This window comes from Cryptococcus depauperatus, chromosome 1 (assembly GCF_001720195.1).
Source record: "Cryptococcus depauperatus CBS 7841 chromosome 1, complete sequence".
Taxonomy (NCBI): domain Eukaryota; kingdom Fungi; phylum Basidiomycota; class Tremellomycetes; order Tremellales; family Cryptococcaceae; genus Cryptococcus; species Cryptococcus depauperatus.
In genome coordinates, this window is record NC_089468.1 from 2,589,684 (window position 1) to 2,602,810 (window position 13,127).

The 13,127-nt window shown below is 47.1% G+C and overlaps 6 protein-coding genes across 6 annotated transcripts; 3 read left to right on the forward strand and 3 right to left on the reverse strand.

Annotated features, from left to right (window-relative positions):
- Positions 1-708: 708 nt before the first annotated feature.
- Positions 709-2,870, reverse strand: L203_101017 (uncharacterized protein; the record flags this gene model as incomplete). Its single annotated transcript, XM_066210468.1, has 11 exons — positions 709-806; positions 861-960; positions 1,015-1,177; positions 1,229-1,236; positions 1,291-1,430; positions 1,476-1,531; positions 1,588-1,944; positions 1,995-2,488; positions 2,531-2,629; positions 2,685-2,768; positions 2,817-2,870. 11 exons carry the CDS (start codon positions 2,868-2,870, stop codon positions 709-711), a joined length of 1,653 nt encoding a protein of 550 aa, XP_066066565.1.
- A 761-nt stretch (positions 2,871-3,631) lies between these two features.
- On the forward strand, positions 3,632-4,250 carry L203_101018 (uncharacterized protein; the record flags this gene model as incomplete). Its single annotated transcript, XM_066210469.1, has 2 exons — positions 3,632-4,005; positions 4,055-4,250. The coding sequence occupies 2 exons, from the start codon at positions 3,632-3,634 to the stop codon at positions 4,248-4,250; spliced, it is 570 nt and encodes a 189-aa protein (XP_066066566.1).
- A 690-nt stretch (positions 4,251-4,940) lies between these two features.
- L203_101019 (uncharacterized protein) lies at positions 4,941-5,667 on the forward strand (the record flags this gene model as incomplete). The annotated part of the gene is made up of 4 exons (XM_066210470.1): positions 4,941-4,975; positions 5,025-5,075; positions 5,354-5,493; positions 5,537-5,667. The coding sequence occupies 4 exons, from the start codon at positions 4,941-4,943 to the stop codon at positions 5,665-5,667; spliced, it is 357 nt and encodes a 118-aa protein (XP_066066567.1).
- A 159-nt stretch (positions 5,668-5,826) lies between these two features.
- On the reverse strand, positions 5,827-8,064 carry L203_101020 (dihydroxyacetone kinase; the record flags this gene model as incomplete). Its single annotated transcript, XM_066210471.1, has 10 exons — positions 5,827-6,080; positions 6,129-6,247; positions 6,295-6,550; positions 6,612-6,890; positions 6,940-7,153; positions 7,204-7,257; positions 7,304-7,445; positions 7,502-7,847; positions 7,894-7,992; positions 8,052-8,064. The coding sequence occupies 10 exons, from the start codon at positions 8,062-8,064 to the stop codon at positions 5,827-5,829; spliced, it is 1,776 nt and encodes a 591-aa protein (XP_066066568.1).
- A 710-nt stretch (positions 8,065-8,774) lies between these two features.
- Positions 8,775-10,791, reverse strand: L203_101021 (uncharacterized protein; the record flags this gene model as incomplete). Its single annotated transcript, XM_066210472.1, has 2 exons — positions 8,775-10,651; positions 10,728-10,791. 2 exons carry the CDS (start codon positions 10,789-10,791, stop codon positions 8,775-8,777), a joined length of 1,941 nt encoding a protein of 646 aa, XP_066066569.1.
- An 860-nt stretch (positions 10,792-11,651) lies between these two features.
- L203_101022 (thioredoxin) lies at positions 11,652-12,984 on the forward strand (the record flags this gene model as incomplete). Its single annotated transcript, XM_066210473.1, has 9 exons — positions 11,652-11,736; positions 11,790-11,846; positions 11,936-12,183; positions 12,263-12,270; positions 12,325-12,371; positions 12,497-12,558; positions 12,608-12,748; positions 12,797-12,901; positions 12,952-12,984. The coding sequence occupies 9 exons, from the start codon at positions 11,652-11,654 to the stop codon at positions 12,982-12,984; spliced, it is 786 nt and encodes a 261-aa protein (XP_066066570.1).
- Positions 12,985-13,127: the final 143 nt, after the last annotated feature.

Here is a 13,127-nt window from a genome sequence, read left to right on the forward strand (position 1 = left end):
CGTTCAGTTGATCTAATAACCATGTAGAGCTCTCTTGAATGCTCCTTCATGATTAGCTCTCAGGATACCCAATACTCGTTTTTTCTTCATCAAATTATGTTGATGCTCACGACATGTCTTCTGATATATGTGAGGTTTGCTGTAACATTCGTGTAGAATAGTCTTTGAGGAGCCCGAATGCAAACAATCAAGAGATCTTGTTTACCATGGACAAGTACTCAGCGTACTTCACTTCCCATGCTCAAGCTTCATAATCCTAACAAATGCGAGAGCACAGTCCTGCGACAATTAGAGGGATGGTGAGACCATTGATATGAAGTGAGGTTATACTTGACGAATGTATTTACCGCCAATGTCTTACATGTTAACGTACTGCCTCAACCACATTTTGGCAAAATCTTCGTACGTTACCCCGCCGCTGGATACGGTCTCATCCAATTGATGACTTTGCCCGAAAGTGCATAGTGGATGGTTTGAGAAAATAATATGCATGTTAATGAACAAATTGAAACACGGCAGAAGAATGATTGCAAGTTGAACTCAATGCTTACAGACTGAGTAGACACAAAATTCTAAGTTTGCTCACCCGGCTGGACAGAAGAAGTAGAAGATAACATGATACGAATGCAGACTATATATGTGATTTTCTCGGCACAAGTCATGATATCAAGATGTTAAAAAATCAGAGTACATCTGTTCACCTTTTAGTCACATTTTCCTACCACGAAGACCGGATAGCAAGATGTCGTGAGGTCGTTCGCCCCTCCTTTTAGATTTAAGGTAATCAGCCAGCAAGAATGCCACATCTATTCAACATCAGCAACTTCAGACAAATGGAAAGGAAACCTCTTTTGGCGTACCAAGAGACTGCTCATAATTTAATCTAGGATCACAGTGTGTTTTGTAGTTGAAGGACAAATCCCTATCTTCAAGTTCCATTGAACCTCCAATACATTCGGTCTATTGGCGGGCACATCAATGTATATCATTCCAACCATCAAGTAGATAGCTTACAACCGAATAACCTTCCTCATTGAGCTCTCCTGTCAACTCGAGATGAACGCCACCCAGGATAGTACCTTTTTCCTTGTGGATCTCCATACTGCGGGTTATCTCTGTGATGACATCCACAAAGTGTCGCGTCTTGAGTGTTGGATCGGTGGCTGAGGGTTTTGTGCTAGGCAGGTTGAGTTTAAGTAGTCTTTTCACAGCAGTTTGAAAACCTCACTTTCCATGCTATATCAATCCATTGTCAAAATTATACCTGTTATGTAGATGAGCACGACATACCATAGCATCACATTGCCACACAACGGGATGGTCAGTCTCCATGACTGCATCAATGTGTTTGGGCAAATACTGGTCAACCTTGTTGGCACCATAGCGACCAATGAGAGTAACTTTTCCCGGTATCTTATCGGGGTTGACAACTAAACTATGTTAGAAGGAGGTCAGAAAGACAAAAGCCGACATACTGTCCAGTATACGTGCGATCTCCTCTGGTTCCATTGAAGGTCCTACCTTGATACCACTGTTTTCATACATCAGCCTCTTGAATTTCATCAGGTTTTCACTATCCCGACCCACATGGGATTAGCAATTCCCCTGAAATACTCTACATGGGCCCCATCAAGCTGTCTTGTCCTATCTCCAATCCAGATAAAATGCGCCGACGTATTGTACCACTTTCGACTGGCTTTTCCCACATCACCAACAGACATGGACAGGTTATAAAACGATTCGCTCAGCCTAGGAGATTTCGGTCGACGAACTGGCGAGTGCAGGTAAGACCCTGGGGAAGAGCCTTTGCCAACGCGGGATGCCGAGCCGGAATAGGTGGGAGTAGTAGGACTGGTATGGGCAGGAGTAACGGATGGGGTAGGAGCGGAGATATCCCAAGAACGTGTAAAGGCTTCTTCATATTCAAGCAAGAGAGCCTCGTGGCTGCAACATTGTGTTAGTGTGGCTGAACCAAGACAGTTGCAAGGATTTACCTGGTGTAAAAGTCTATAGTCTCCATCCCTCCGCGCTCATCTCCTCCCACAGCACCCGTTGCGACCTTCATAAAGTCCAAGCTGTCTTGCAAGCTCGCAATGACCCCTTCAAATGCTTTTTGCAATTCTGGAGAGCCCACGTGGGAAAATGACCAATCCACAGGATTGTGCAAATTGGCAAACCCAGAAGACAGCAAAGTACGGATGTAGTTGAGAGTAGCTGTGGAGTGAAAATAAGCGCCTAAAAGACGCTCGGCATCGGGCTGCCGGTCTGTAGGTGAGTAGCCATTGACATTGTCGCCTCTAAAGCTCAACACTTCCCTTCTCTCCGTCTTGCCATCGGCAACGGGGAATTCAACCTCTTCGGTAGACTTGCTGCGAGGCTTTGCGTATTGGCCAGCAATACGAGCCACCCGGACGACCGGGAGACGAGAACCGTGAAGGATGATGAGCGACATGAGCAAAATCAACGACAACTTGTGCTCGATCGGATCCTTTCACCCTGTAAATGTCCATCCACGTTCAACAAAACCTACTTGTGAGCAATCATCAAAAAGCTCTGCGCAATCTCCGCCTTGCAGCAAAAAGGCTTTTCCGACTGCCACATCAGCAAGTTGAGCCCGAAGTCGGTCAATCTGTATCCAGCAGGCATTTCAACGACATTCCTCGAAACGTAAAACCTAGACCAACTTCTATAGGGGACACAAGAGGCGGCAGCCGACGAAGCTTGGTCAACACCTTGTCCAAACGATCCTTGTCCTCATAAACGACATCCTACCAGATACCATAAGCTTGGCACTGCCTACCACCACAACCACCTACCTGAGCGATGGGCTTTTCTCTCCAGGAGGATGGATGCCACTGTCCTGTAGACATTTCTACTTTTATATTTTATTTTCTATCGATTATCTCTTTTATTGTCGATTTCAACTTTCAACTTTTTAAATACAACTCCAACTGCCAATCTCACAGCATCATCGCTCTATTCTCGTGACTCGTTTCGTTACGTAACTGAGATCTTAAGTGAGGGATTAAACAATTACCTAAACCTTTATAAAGATGACGAAACTCTAACTTTTCTTCCCTTTCTTTTCCCTTTTCATAATCTTCAACGTAATTGAAAATCTTCCAGCTTGGGCAAAAAAGGCGAGAGATGACGGCGACACAAAGTCTGGGCTAGGCGGACGAGGTGCTGGCTGGCTCTGCCCGAGGAAAGAGATTGGAATTACTCTGCGGTGAAAAATATGATAAATAGTAGTCATGCACGCCGTCTTGTTCATTTTATATGGATTTTCTTACAAACACTAAAGAGCTGCTTGCTACTGCTTGGACTTGAGCAAAAGATATAGCCACAAGAGTTGTTGAAAAGAGAACGGCTCGGTAACGCTGGAAATTTGGCTGGATATCTTTTTCGGCGAAATTTTTAATCAATTTCTCATTCACCTTTCCATCTCCATTTCCACCTTTTTCGTCAACACCACAACGCCAACTCCACATTTCTTGCTCTGCCCTATCTGAGCGCATTCGCCAAAATCGCTGTGAACAAACCGATACTTTTGGCAGCCAACTGCATTTACCCCGTCCTACGTGTCAGCTCCCGCTAAAAAATTTATTCATCCCAAGTCTTGTCACTCGCCATGGCCCTTGTATCTGTACACCGTCTTTTAATCCTCCTCCTCCTCGCTGCTCCTCTCCTTGCCATCGCAGCGGCTCCCGCCGCTGACGGCCCGGCAAGACCGCAAGCCCGGTCTCCTCAACCATCACGTAGAATGGGCGCATTGAAGCGCTCGAAAAAGGTGGAGCCGCTCAAGAAAAAGGACTATTCCTCTTTTCTCTGTCCTGGCGGACTGGTTGCTTGTCCCATCCCGGGAGACGAAGTGACGGAGCAAAGTGCGGCTGCACTGGCGCAAAGCCTCAACTCGCTGGCAGACTGGTTCAAAATTGGATTTGAATGTATAGAACTTGACGCTGAGCTAAACTCTTGTGGTGGGTGTCTGGCTCTGGGCTCTGGGTAAGGCTTTAATTGCTCTCTCGGCCAACGTCTGCTAACATTTTCACAGCCAAGACTGTTCTCTTATTGCGAACGCTCGCTCTACTGGTTGCGAAAGCGGTAGCTGTCAAGTCCATTCCTGTCTTGAAGGCTTTGTTGTCGCACCTGACAAACGTTCATGTGTCAGGAAGGGAACCACCGCGCCAGCCACCATTGTCACTCTGGATGACGACCTTGCTGCTGGCGAACAACTGCCGCTTGCTTAACGATCCTTCATCTTGGATATCTTGTCTTGGATATATACTACTCTTGTAGCAACCAGCCTCTCTGCTGGCAAACGGACTATTTCCCTTTTCTCTAGAAACTGTTCTAAACAAATTGTATAATATAATCGGACATTCCAGTAGGTAAAACATATTGCGTATACTGTTTGAGTCTTTTTCAGTCATTTGTATGACTTTATGCAGAGATACAAAAGGTCAATACAATTCTTTTACATTTATGATTCCTTGGGAGAGCTTGCTAATCTCTGCACTCTTCAACTCTGTCTTTACTTTGGAATTAGATGCAACGGTTTTGTATAAAGAGCTTGTTGAAGGTTTTTCAAAAAAAAAATTAGGTATCAATTATTTGGTCCCTTTATTGAACCTTTTAATATTAATGATTTTTCTTTTACAACATTACTTTTATAAACATGGCTTCTAATTAAAAACATAGTGATAGATATTGAATATATCATATTAAACATGGACGGCCTTCTCAGTAAGCATCTAATAGGAACATACTCTTAAGGGTTACAGATAGCGTTAACTTGCCTATTTACTCTTCTCTTTTAGTGTAAGCTTTATGATCCCGATATTAACTTGCTGAATATAGGTTGGAAGCAGAGCTGACTGTATGATTATTCTCAAGTAAATCTGAGGTCTTATGTTGCTGAATTTTGGCGTTGCCAACTGATGAATCCTCAAGAAAATTTATACAGAGGTGACAAGTATACTTATGCTGCCTCGCTCTTCGCCCCGGACGGCTGATAAGACTAGACGCTATTCTTGGGCGATATGGTCATTGACTCAACGGGCATATCAAGTCGGGTGTGATAAGAAAATACCTTCGGATAGCAGCAAAGTGTATTCTCTTCTTTTGTCCTGACATTCAAGCTTAAATGTTTGTGGCTGAGCTTATCGATGAGGAAAGAGCTGCTTAGAAAGGTTGAGCCTATGAGAGACACTGCTACCCTGATCAAGAGTCTGGCACGACTGCTATCGAGTACGCAAAGGGATGCGCCGATGAACAAGCAAGCATGAAGCTGAGATTTCCATCACGCTTACTACAGGATCTAACGTATCAGGTTTTATTTACAAAACTGTAGGCATCTGCCTTTGTTGTATGCCCTCCAGCTTGGCACTGTGGACGAATGTAGCGAGCAGCAAAAGGAGGAGAGGATTAAAGGATTGGTTTTTGAGGATAAGAGATCCGGTGTTTTGGCTGCCGTAGCGGCTGGTATGAACCGTGAGTTGCCTTGCTGACACAGGCCCTTCTAAATCAGCGGTAGTGGTCTGGGTGCCCGATTCCGAGCTGCTAGTTCTTAATCATCCGGGAGAGACGTATGGTGCTAACAAAATTCTCAACCATTGGAGGAATGGGATCCTGCCGAGTCGGGGCTTGGATATGTTCTCAGTGTAGATGTACGTTTCCATTCGTACTTTGTGGGTTTTTTGTTTTGTTGTTGAAAATACTGTATAGGCATAGCTTTCAAACAATCATGTTCTTGATGCATAGATTCAAAGGTTTACAAGCGTTGTCCTCTTTCAAAACTTCAAACTCGACACGATTACATCATTCCTAAGCCTCAAATCCTCTCAGGCCATCGACAATTCTCCAAATACCCCAAGCTCCGGGGTCAGGAACTTGTCTCTCTTTCAAGTCTTCTTGATTTACATATGCGCCTCGACCAGCCTTAGCTATCAGCTCCTTAGTCTTATCGGCGGCAGCAAGAGCATCATCAGCGGCAGATGCCAGTCCTTTTAAAGGAAGAGATTCAATGAATGCCTCAAGAGGGTCAACAAGTGTTCGGGAAGGAGGGCGGGCCCGCGTGTCTACTTGGTGTGAGCTATGTGAAAAATAATAAGAGATGGCAAGCCCACATTTATACAAAGTCGCAAGTGCCTCAGCGGAAGCCCTGCTCCAAATATCAGGAGTAGCATTCTTTGCGCCAGAGGTTGCAGAATCTCTCAATGCTTTACCCAAACCAGCAAAGAAAATTCTTCGTTGTCCTTAGTCACGACTCCCAAACGTTGGTTGATAGCTCACGAATAGAGGGCTCCAGAGGTACCTCCCATGTCATCTTCAACCACTTCAGCAATCACTCTCACATCCTCAATGACATTCTCGCCCTTCAAACGTCCTTCATGAATAGCTCGCAACACACCCTTGGCACCTGCTTCAAGAGTAAGACCGGCATCACCATCTCCAGCAATACGGTCTTGCTCAGTAAGTTCTGGCTCGGCCGCAATGAGAGATTTACAAGAGCGAGTAATGGCAGCAAGGAAAGTTTCAGAGTCGACGGCTTGTGATAAGCGTTTGTGAGCGTGCTATAGCAGAACATTGCGGAGAACGCAAAAACTTACGCGGTAAAGAGACATTGTCATTTTTGGTAGGGACGTGGACTTCTTCAACCTTGTCACCTAAAATCCCAGGTTCCTTGGCAGCGTGCCACTTCCATCCGGGAGCACTAGCGGGACTGTCAATGTATTCGAGGATCTGCAGAGAAGAGTAGAGGGACTTTTCTGAGGCAGAGGGAAGGAGGAGGAGAGTAAGGGAAAATCCGGGCATATTGAGAGAGGTCATATATGTACCAGAGAACACTCGGCGGACCTTGATCTTCTTGGATTGCAACCATTTCACAGCTAAAACCTGTTGGCTTTGCGTACAAGCCTCGATTTTATCACGACTGACCTTCGTTGGTAATACCACCCATCTCCAGCTCGCTGACAGCACCCAAGTCATTCACCAATAGAACGACCTCGTCTGTACCGTCGTTCTTGAACGGAACAAAAGATTTGTCCTTGTCGGTAGTGTCGACAATCCTGGAGAGCATGTTGGAGACGAGATCGGAGACGGTAGTCAAGTCAAGCTTAGAAGAGCCTGCCTCATTGTGAATGCCCATACCCTACACAACATTTTAGCCATGACCAGACTGAGGCTTGCAAGCGCACTCACAAGCTCAATCTGCGTTGCAGAGAGATGGGATTCGCCGGCTCGGGTTCCAGGGACCTTTACACCTCATCAGTACTGTCCACAATACAGACACCCATCTTACATGACAGTGTTCAAGGCCGACACCAAGAGTCCCAAGTCTAGATGCCACATACTTGGCTACATCTTCAACCGCATCGAGATCGGCACCCTTTTCCGACAAGGCAGCAGCCACCTTGTACACCAAGATGGTACCGGCAAGACCTCTGCACCTTGTGAGTTTCCAGCCACCCAGACAGACCCAACACGCCGTATAACTCACCGTCTACCCACAATACTTCCCTGTTTTCGACCAACCGCTACATCATCTTGAACAAGGAGGACTTTCACATCCCCAGCCTTGCCAGCACTCTTGTGCTGCTCAGCAGCAAGACCAAAGTGTAGGGCATCTCCGGTGTAGTTCATCACCACAATCAGCGCACCCTTTTCCCGGGTGACGAGTTCGAGGCCACGTCTAATCTGGGCAACGTTTGGAGACGCGAATATGTTGCCACAAATGGCCGCAGACAAGAGACCATCGCCCACAAACGCTGCGTGAGCAGGTTCGTGGCCTGATCCACCACCCGACAAGATGGCAACCTTGGAAGTTGAGGGAGGGGCATAGACGACTGAATGGGTTAGCTGGGCCAGAGCAAGACACAAGGTATTGATTACCTCGCTGTGACTCATCCAACTTGACATTGGGGTTAAAGGTCACTAATCCCTTGAGAGAGTCGACCACCAGTGTTTGAGGCGTGTTGAGCAAGTGTTTGTCTGGATGATTGAGTCAGACTTGGAGCCATATCACGTCAACCTTTGCGCGCTATACTTACGAGCGGGGGCCATATTGATATTTTCCAAGAAAATTTTTAAAAGAAGAAAGAAAAAGTCTCAAGATTTATTTTGTCAATATATGTGAAGTGGATTTATTCTCAAAGAGCCAGTGGCAGGTTCGGACCGGCAATTGCCGATAATTGCCGGTCCCGACTTGCCGATAATTACTTTCCATTTCTAATGGTCATTACAAAAATGTTGTAATGCAATTCAAATCAAATACTAATCATGGAGAATACTTGTATTATTACTTTTCCTAATACTAGATTTAACTTTTTAATATTTATTCTACCCCTTTGCATTATCATTTTGTTAACTAAACGCTTATTTGCTGACACTGCTATTCGAAAGGAAAACCTTATGCTATACCATCAGCCCAATAAGCCTTGCTTTGTCCATGAAACCACCAAAGAATTTGATGTGCCGTGGCCGACAGTCTATGGATTTGCCAAATCTTAATATGTCCAATGTATTAGAAAAGCAACATAATCCAATACAAAACGACAATAGTTACAAACCCTCCCTTACGGTTAATCCTAATGCCATAAAATAATACAAGCCAAATTCGTAATTGATACATGCCTTGGTCTAATGAATAATGGCTATACTTGCAATATTCACATGGAAAGAAAACAATGTGTCAACAATGCCAATGTCCGGCCAGAAGAAATGAAATGATAGATGATGGCTATGCACAACCTAATACTTTCAGCGCCAACGCTCTACTCCTCTAAACCCGTCGTCTTTTCTTTCGACATCACAAACGCAAACGTCTCTCCTTCTCTCCACGCTTTCATCTTGCCCATACTCGCACTCGTCATTGATCTCCGTCCCAAGCCAGCACTCGTCATGGCTCTGTTCATAGCGCCTCCAAGAGGTGATTGATCAGACATGGCGAACGTGGAATGCATAGGTGCAGTCTTTGGCCGTCTACTCGTCGGACGCTTATCATCCGGCACTGGGGGTAATCCCAAGCCAAGCGCATCGAGTGAAGGCAAAGAGGGACGTTCAAATTCTGCAAAAACGTTTGCATCCCCTGTTCGACGTTTCTGCCGAGAACGCCATGGTTGTACCTCTTCCTCTTCCGAATTCGTTGCGGATATCCGTCGTCCGGACCCTTGGATGAACGGAGACCGTTGGAGAATGGAGTTGGATTCGTTATCTGGAGGAAACGATGGACCGGAACGAGAGGGAGGTGGAGACAAAAGATGACTCTTGGGCGATGCTAATGTCACGTTCGTTGTTTCGGGATTGAGAAGAGTGTGTATTGGCAAAAGCGTCGACGGAGGAGAGTGGTGTGGCGGCAAGGAAGGAAAGACGAAGGATACGGACTGTGACAGGGGTGACCGAGATTCCAGAGGCGACAAGAGTATAGGCTTGACATCCGTTGCAGCACCATTCACCGGAGATAACACTGGCGTTTTCTCAAAGCAGGCTTCAGAGTCGAGCAGGCTTGCATTCTCCTCTTGCAAATACAGTTCCTTTCCAGATAAACGTCTCTGCTTTCTCGTTGCAGCCCTCGCCAGGGCGAAAGCTTCTGATCTCTCTGCCATCGACGTAGATGCAATAACAATCGGTACAAGCGCACAATTCGACACCTTGGACGTCGATGGCCGCCTATCGCCCTTGAGAGTGACTATTGTTCTCAGCTGAAAAGACATGGAAACCAAACCTGTGTGGTGCGTCTCGCCCAATGCCCACTTGCCAGTGCGGCGGGGAAGAGCCATCGAGACTGAACAATAGTACGATTCCCCGGTATCCGTCACATCCTGGCATACTGCCTCGCAGATCTTGTCGCGAATGATGAGGCCATCGTGAACCATTTCTGCTTCTTGCCGAAAAAACTCTCCAGAAGACCGATTGTGGGGCGGGCGCGGCGAAAGGCTGCGACGGAGAATAGAAGAGAGCTTCGACTGACTTGGAGAAGCTGCGCGTTCCTGTTGCCGTTTCGGCAGCAACACTGCGCTATCCAACTCTCTCCTCGCCTTTCCCGCCGCCAATTCTATCGTGCGCTCCAACACCACCGCCACCTTTTTCACGACAACCCCTCGATGGTCTGGCCGGATGTGAACAGGGACGCTGAATTCGTCGCCGGGACCAAAGACGCCGTGTGGCATCGTGATGTCCACCTTGGAGGCAAGATAGTCTGACCCGACTAGCCCACGCAAGGGCGGTGAGGGAGGAGAAATCGCTGGCGTCTGGTATCTCTGCAGGCCGAGGGCAAATCCCTTGACGATACTATTCCCCACATAGGCGATCGGCTTGTGCTCCACCACTGCGTCCATCTTCCACGCGACCTTGTACTCTCTGATGCACATGGTGCTTCTCCCCAGCGATGCCGCCTCGACGGGAATGGCAATCTTGAACGACGAGCTCCATTCGCCGACCGCGAGATAGTCTCCTTCGCACGCCTCCACAAACACCTCTGTCTGCTCCCATAGTGTGTTGCAAAGTTCGCCACCGAACGCGCCACCGGCGCGCGTCTCGACGCATTTCACGCGGATATATATCCTTTTCACGGGAAACAGTCCTGTCTGATGCACGGGAACCTTGGTGGCGATTTTACCCTGAAGGATGACTGGACTGACACCGAGATGGCCTGGAACGGTGCGATGTTAGCTGACTGGATTCCTCACGGCGTGATTTGCCACCCGATCGCTGCCAAACGGACGCACCAGTGGAAGGAAACGAGCGGCCGCCCGCGTTGCCTTGGCGTGGGACTACCAAAAGCTCGAGCATACGGCACAACCCAGCGAATCAGGACGGAGGTTGCCGCATTAGGCGTGCGCGGTGAAGAAAACAGAAAAAGTGGCGGGATTATATGCAGGACATGGGCGGCGGTGCGGTGTGAGATGGAAAAAGGGAAGGGCGGATTGGGTGGAGTCTCTTGGACGGCGCTGCCTTTTAAACTCGCTCGCTGCACTAGGCTAAAACACATGGATCGCGCTAGCACATCTAGCGTACGCCCTAGTCCAGTGCTATTTTCACACCCGAAACAGTGGCAAAACATCAAACGGCACCAAGTCGTCCTCAGGGTGAATCGCTCTGTAAGGTACCCGATTGTCAAACGCCGTCGCGGGGCGAGCCGGCCAGGCCCATTCCAAGTTTTGTTGGCATTTTCTAATGTCCTTGCGTTGTATTACAACCTGACGTCATAATGGAGACGCTACGGTCTAGGATGTTTTACGGCCGTTGTGCGTTTGTAATGTCTGGCGGCTATTCAGGTTGTCGCGTGGATAAGGTTCTAATAGATGCTGTGTGAAGGGTTAGACTAATGGTTAGTGATTGTGTATACAACAACATCTTCTCGTCAGTTTATGGTTGACGTTTGATTTGCAAAAGAATACAAATGCTTATACGCTTTGTCAGCGCTGTTGGGAGTGTAGGACATACGTGGGTAGGCGGCGATTGCCGCTTTAAGATACGGCCGAGTCTTGCGTGCCTTGGTAGAATGCTTGTGCTCGCCGTGGTAACGATACGGTCAAGGTTATATGGATAGTGATTTCAATTCTGTTCATCATTCTTCTACCTTGATGACTATTTGCGCTTGAAAACAGTAGTATTGGAAACGACAGTCGTTATTTCAACCACGGCCACGGATGCATCAAGCAGGCTCAAGGGACAAGGCTGTCCATGAGGAATCCAGAGTTGGACAAGCCACAAGCTTACGTCGTTTTGATGGAGGTAATTACGCTTTGCGCCAGAGAGTTGAGAGATGAGACGGGTTGATTTCGCAGGAGAGAAGGGAGATTTTGGCGTGCGGAGCATTGGATGGATAGTCAAGACCGACTTGGGTCGGTTTTTCCTGCCGGCGAGGCAACTCTGGTAGTTGCCACTACACGAACAGCGAGGGTTTTGTGACTACATCAGGTATGGCAGCCAGGTTGGACCAAGATTTTACAATGGAGTTTGTGGAAGCGACAGCACTGGCTGCTTACCATGTCTCCGCGTGTTGCTCGCAACAGGCGTCTGGCAATAGGAACCATGTGGGTCTGCGTATCGGCAATGGGATATGGCGAGTCCAAAGACCTAACAATCCTTCCGCTCTTGACGGCATTCTTACATCCATCTCGCATGGAGTTTGGGTTGGATTTTATGCTTGATGGTCAAGATTTTGAGAAGAAGAGAATGGTAAGGGTTTAGAAGATTCGTATTCGCTTGTCGTGATTGAAGCTGGATGGGTGTCGGGCGGCGATCTCCGCATTTCAAGGTGCCACAGTTTGTAATTGCCGAATGGCGTGATGTCAGTTGCAACCTCATGATATAAAAAAGGATCTATTATTCAGCAATCATTGTTTATTCACTTATTCTCTCACTTTGTGAGTTTTCCTTTGATGGCTCCGAGGGTAGGAGGGGTGGTCTATCGGAGGTTGCGACTCGAGACTTCTCGGCTTGTTGTCTTTGTTTGTACTTGGCTTTTATCTGACACTATCGTTGCTTGTAGTCGCTGCAACATCAGACAACATGGTCAAGGCTATCGAATCTTATGACGAGTGGAAATCTCTCGTATGTGGCTCTGTTTTGTGGCAAGATGGCTAGAGCTGATGGAGACAAGATTGACGGCTCAGATGTCGTCGTTGTCGACTACTGGGCGACATGGTGTGGTCCATGCAAAGTAATTTCGCCTGTTTTTGCCAAACTTGAAGAACAGTTTTCTCAGCTCAAGTTTGTTAAAGTGGATGTCGATGCGCAAGAGGTCAGTGGTTTTGTTTGTTGAGAGACTTTGATAACAATGTGTGAGTAGAAAATTGCCAAGGAAGCCAATGTCAAGGCTATGCCTACTTTTGTCGCCTACAAAGGTGGAGAAGTCATTGATACCGTTGTCGGAGCCGTTCCTAAAAAGTTGGAAGTGAGTGTTGTATTTGATGGATAGAAAAGAACTGAGACCTTGTACTATAGGATTTACTTCAGAAAGTCTCAGCTTCGTCTTAATGCTTGGATGCGTAACACATCCCCAGAAAGATGCATACCTATGACAACAGGCAAAGCAATATGAAATAGACAGAAAAAGATGTATTGATATTGCAGCCAATATCCAATTGAAGTATATCACAGTTTATCGATAGCCACACGGG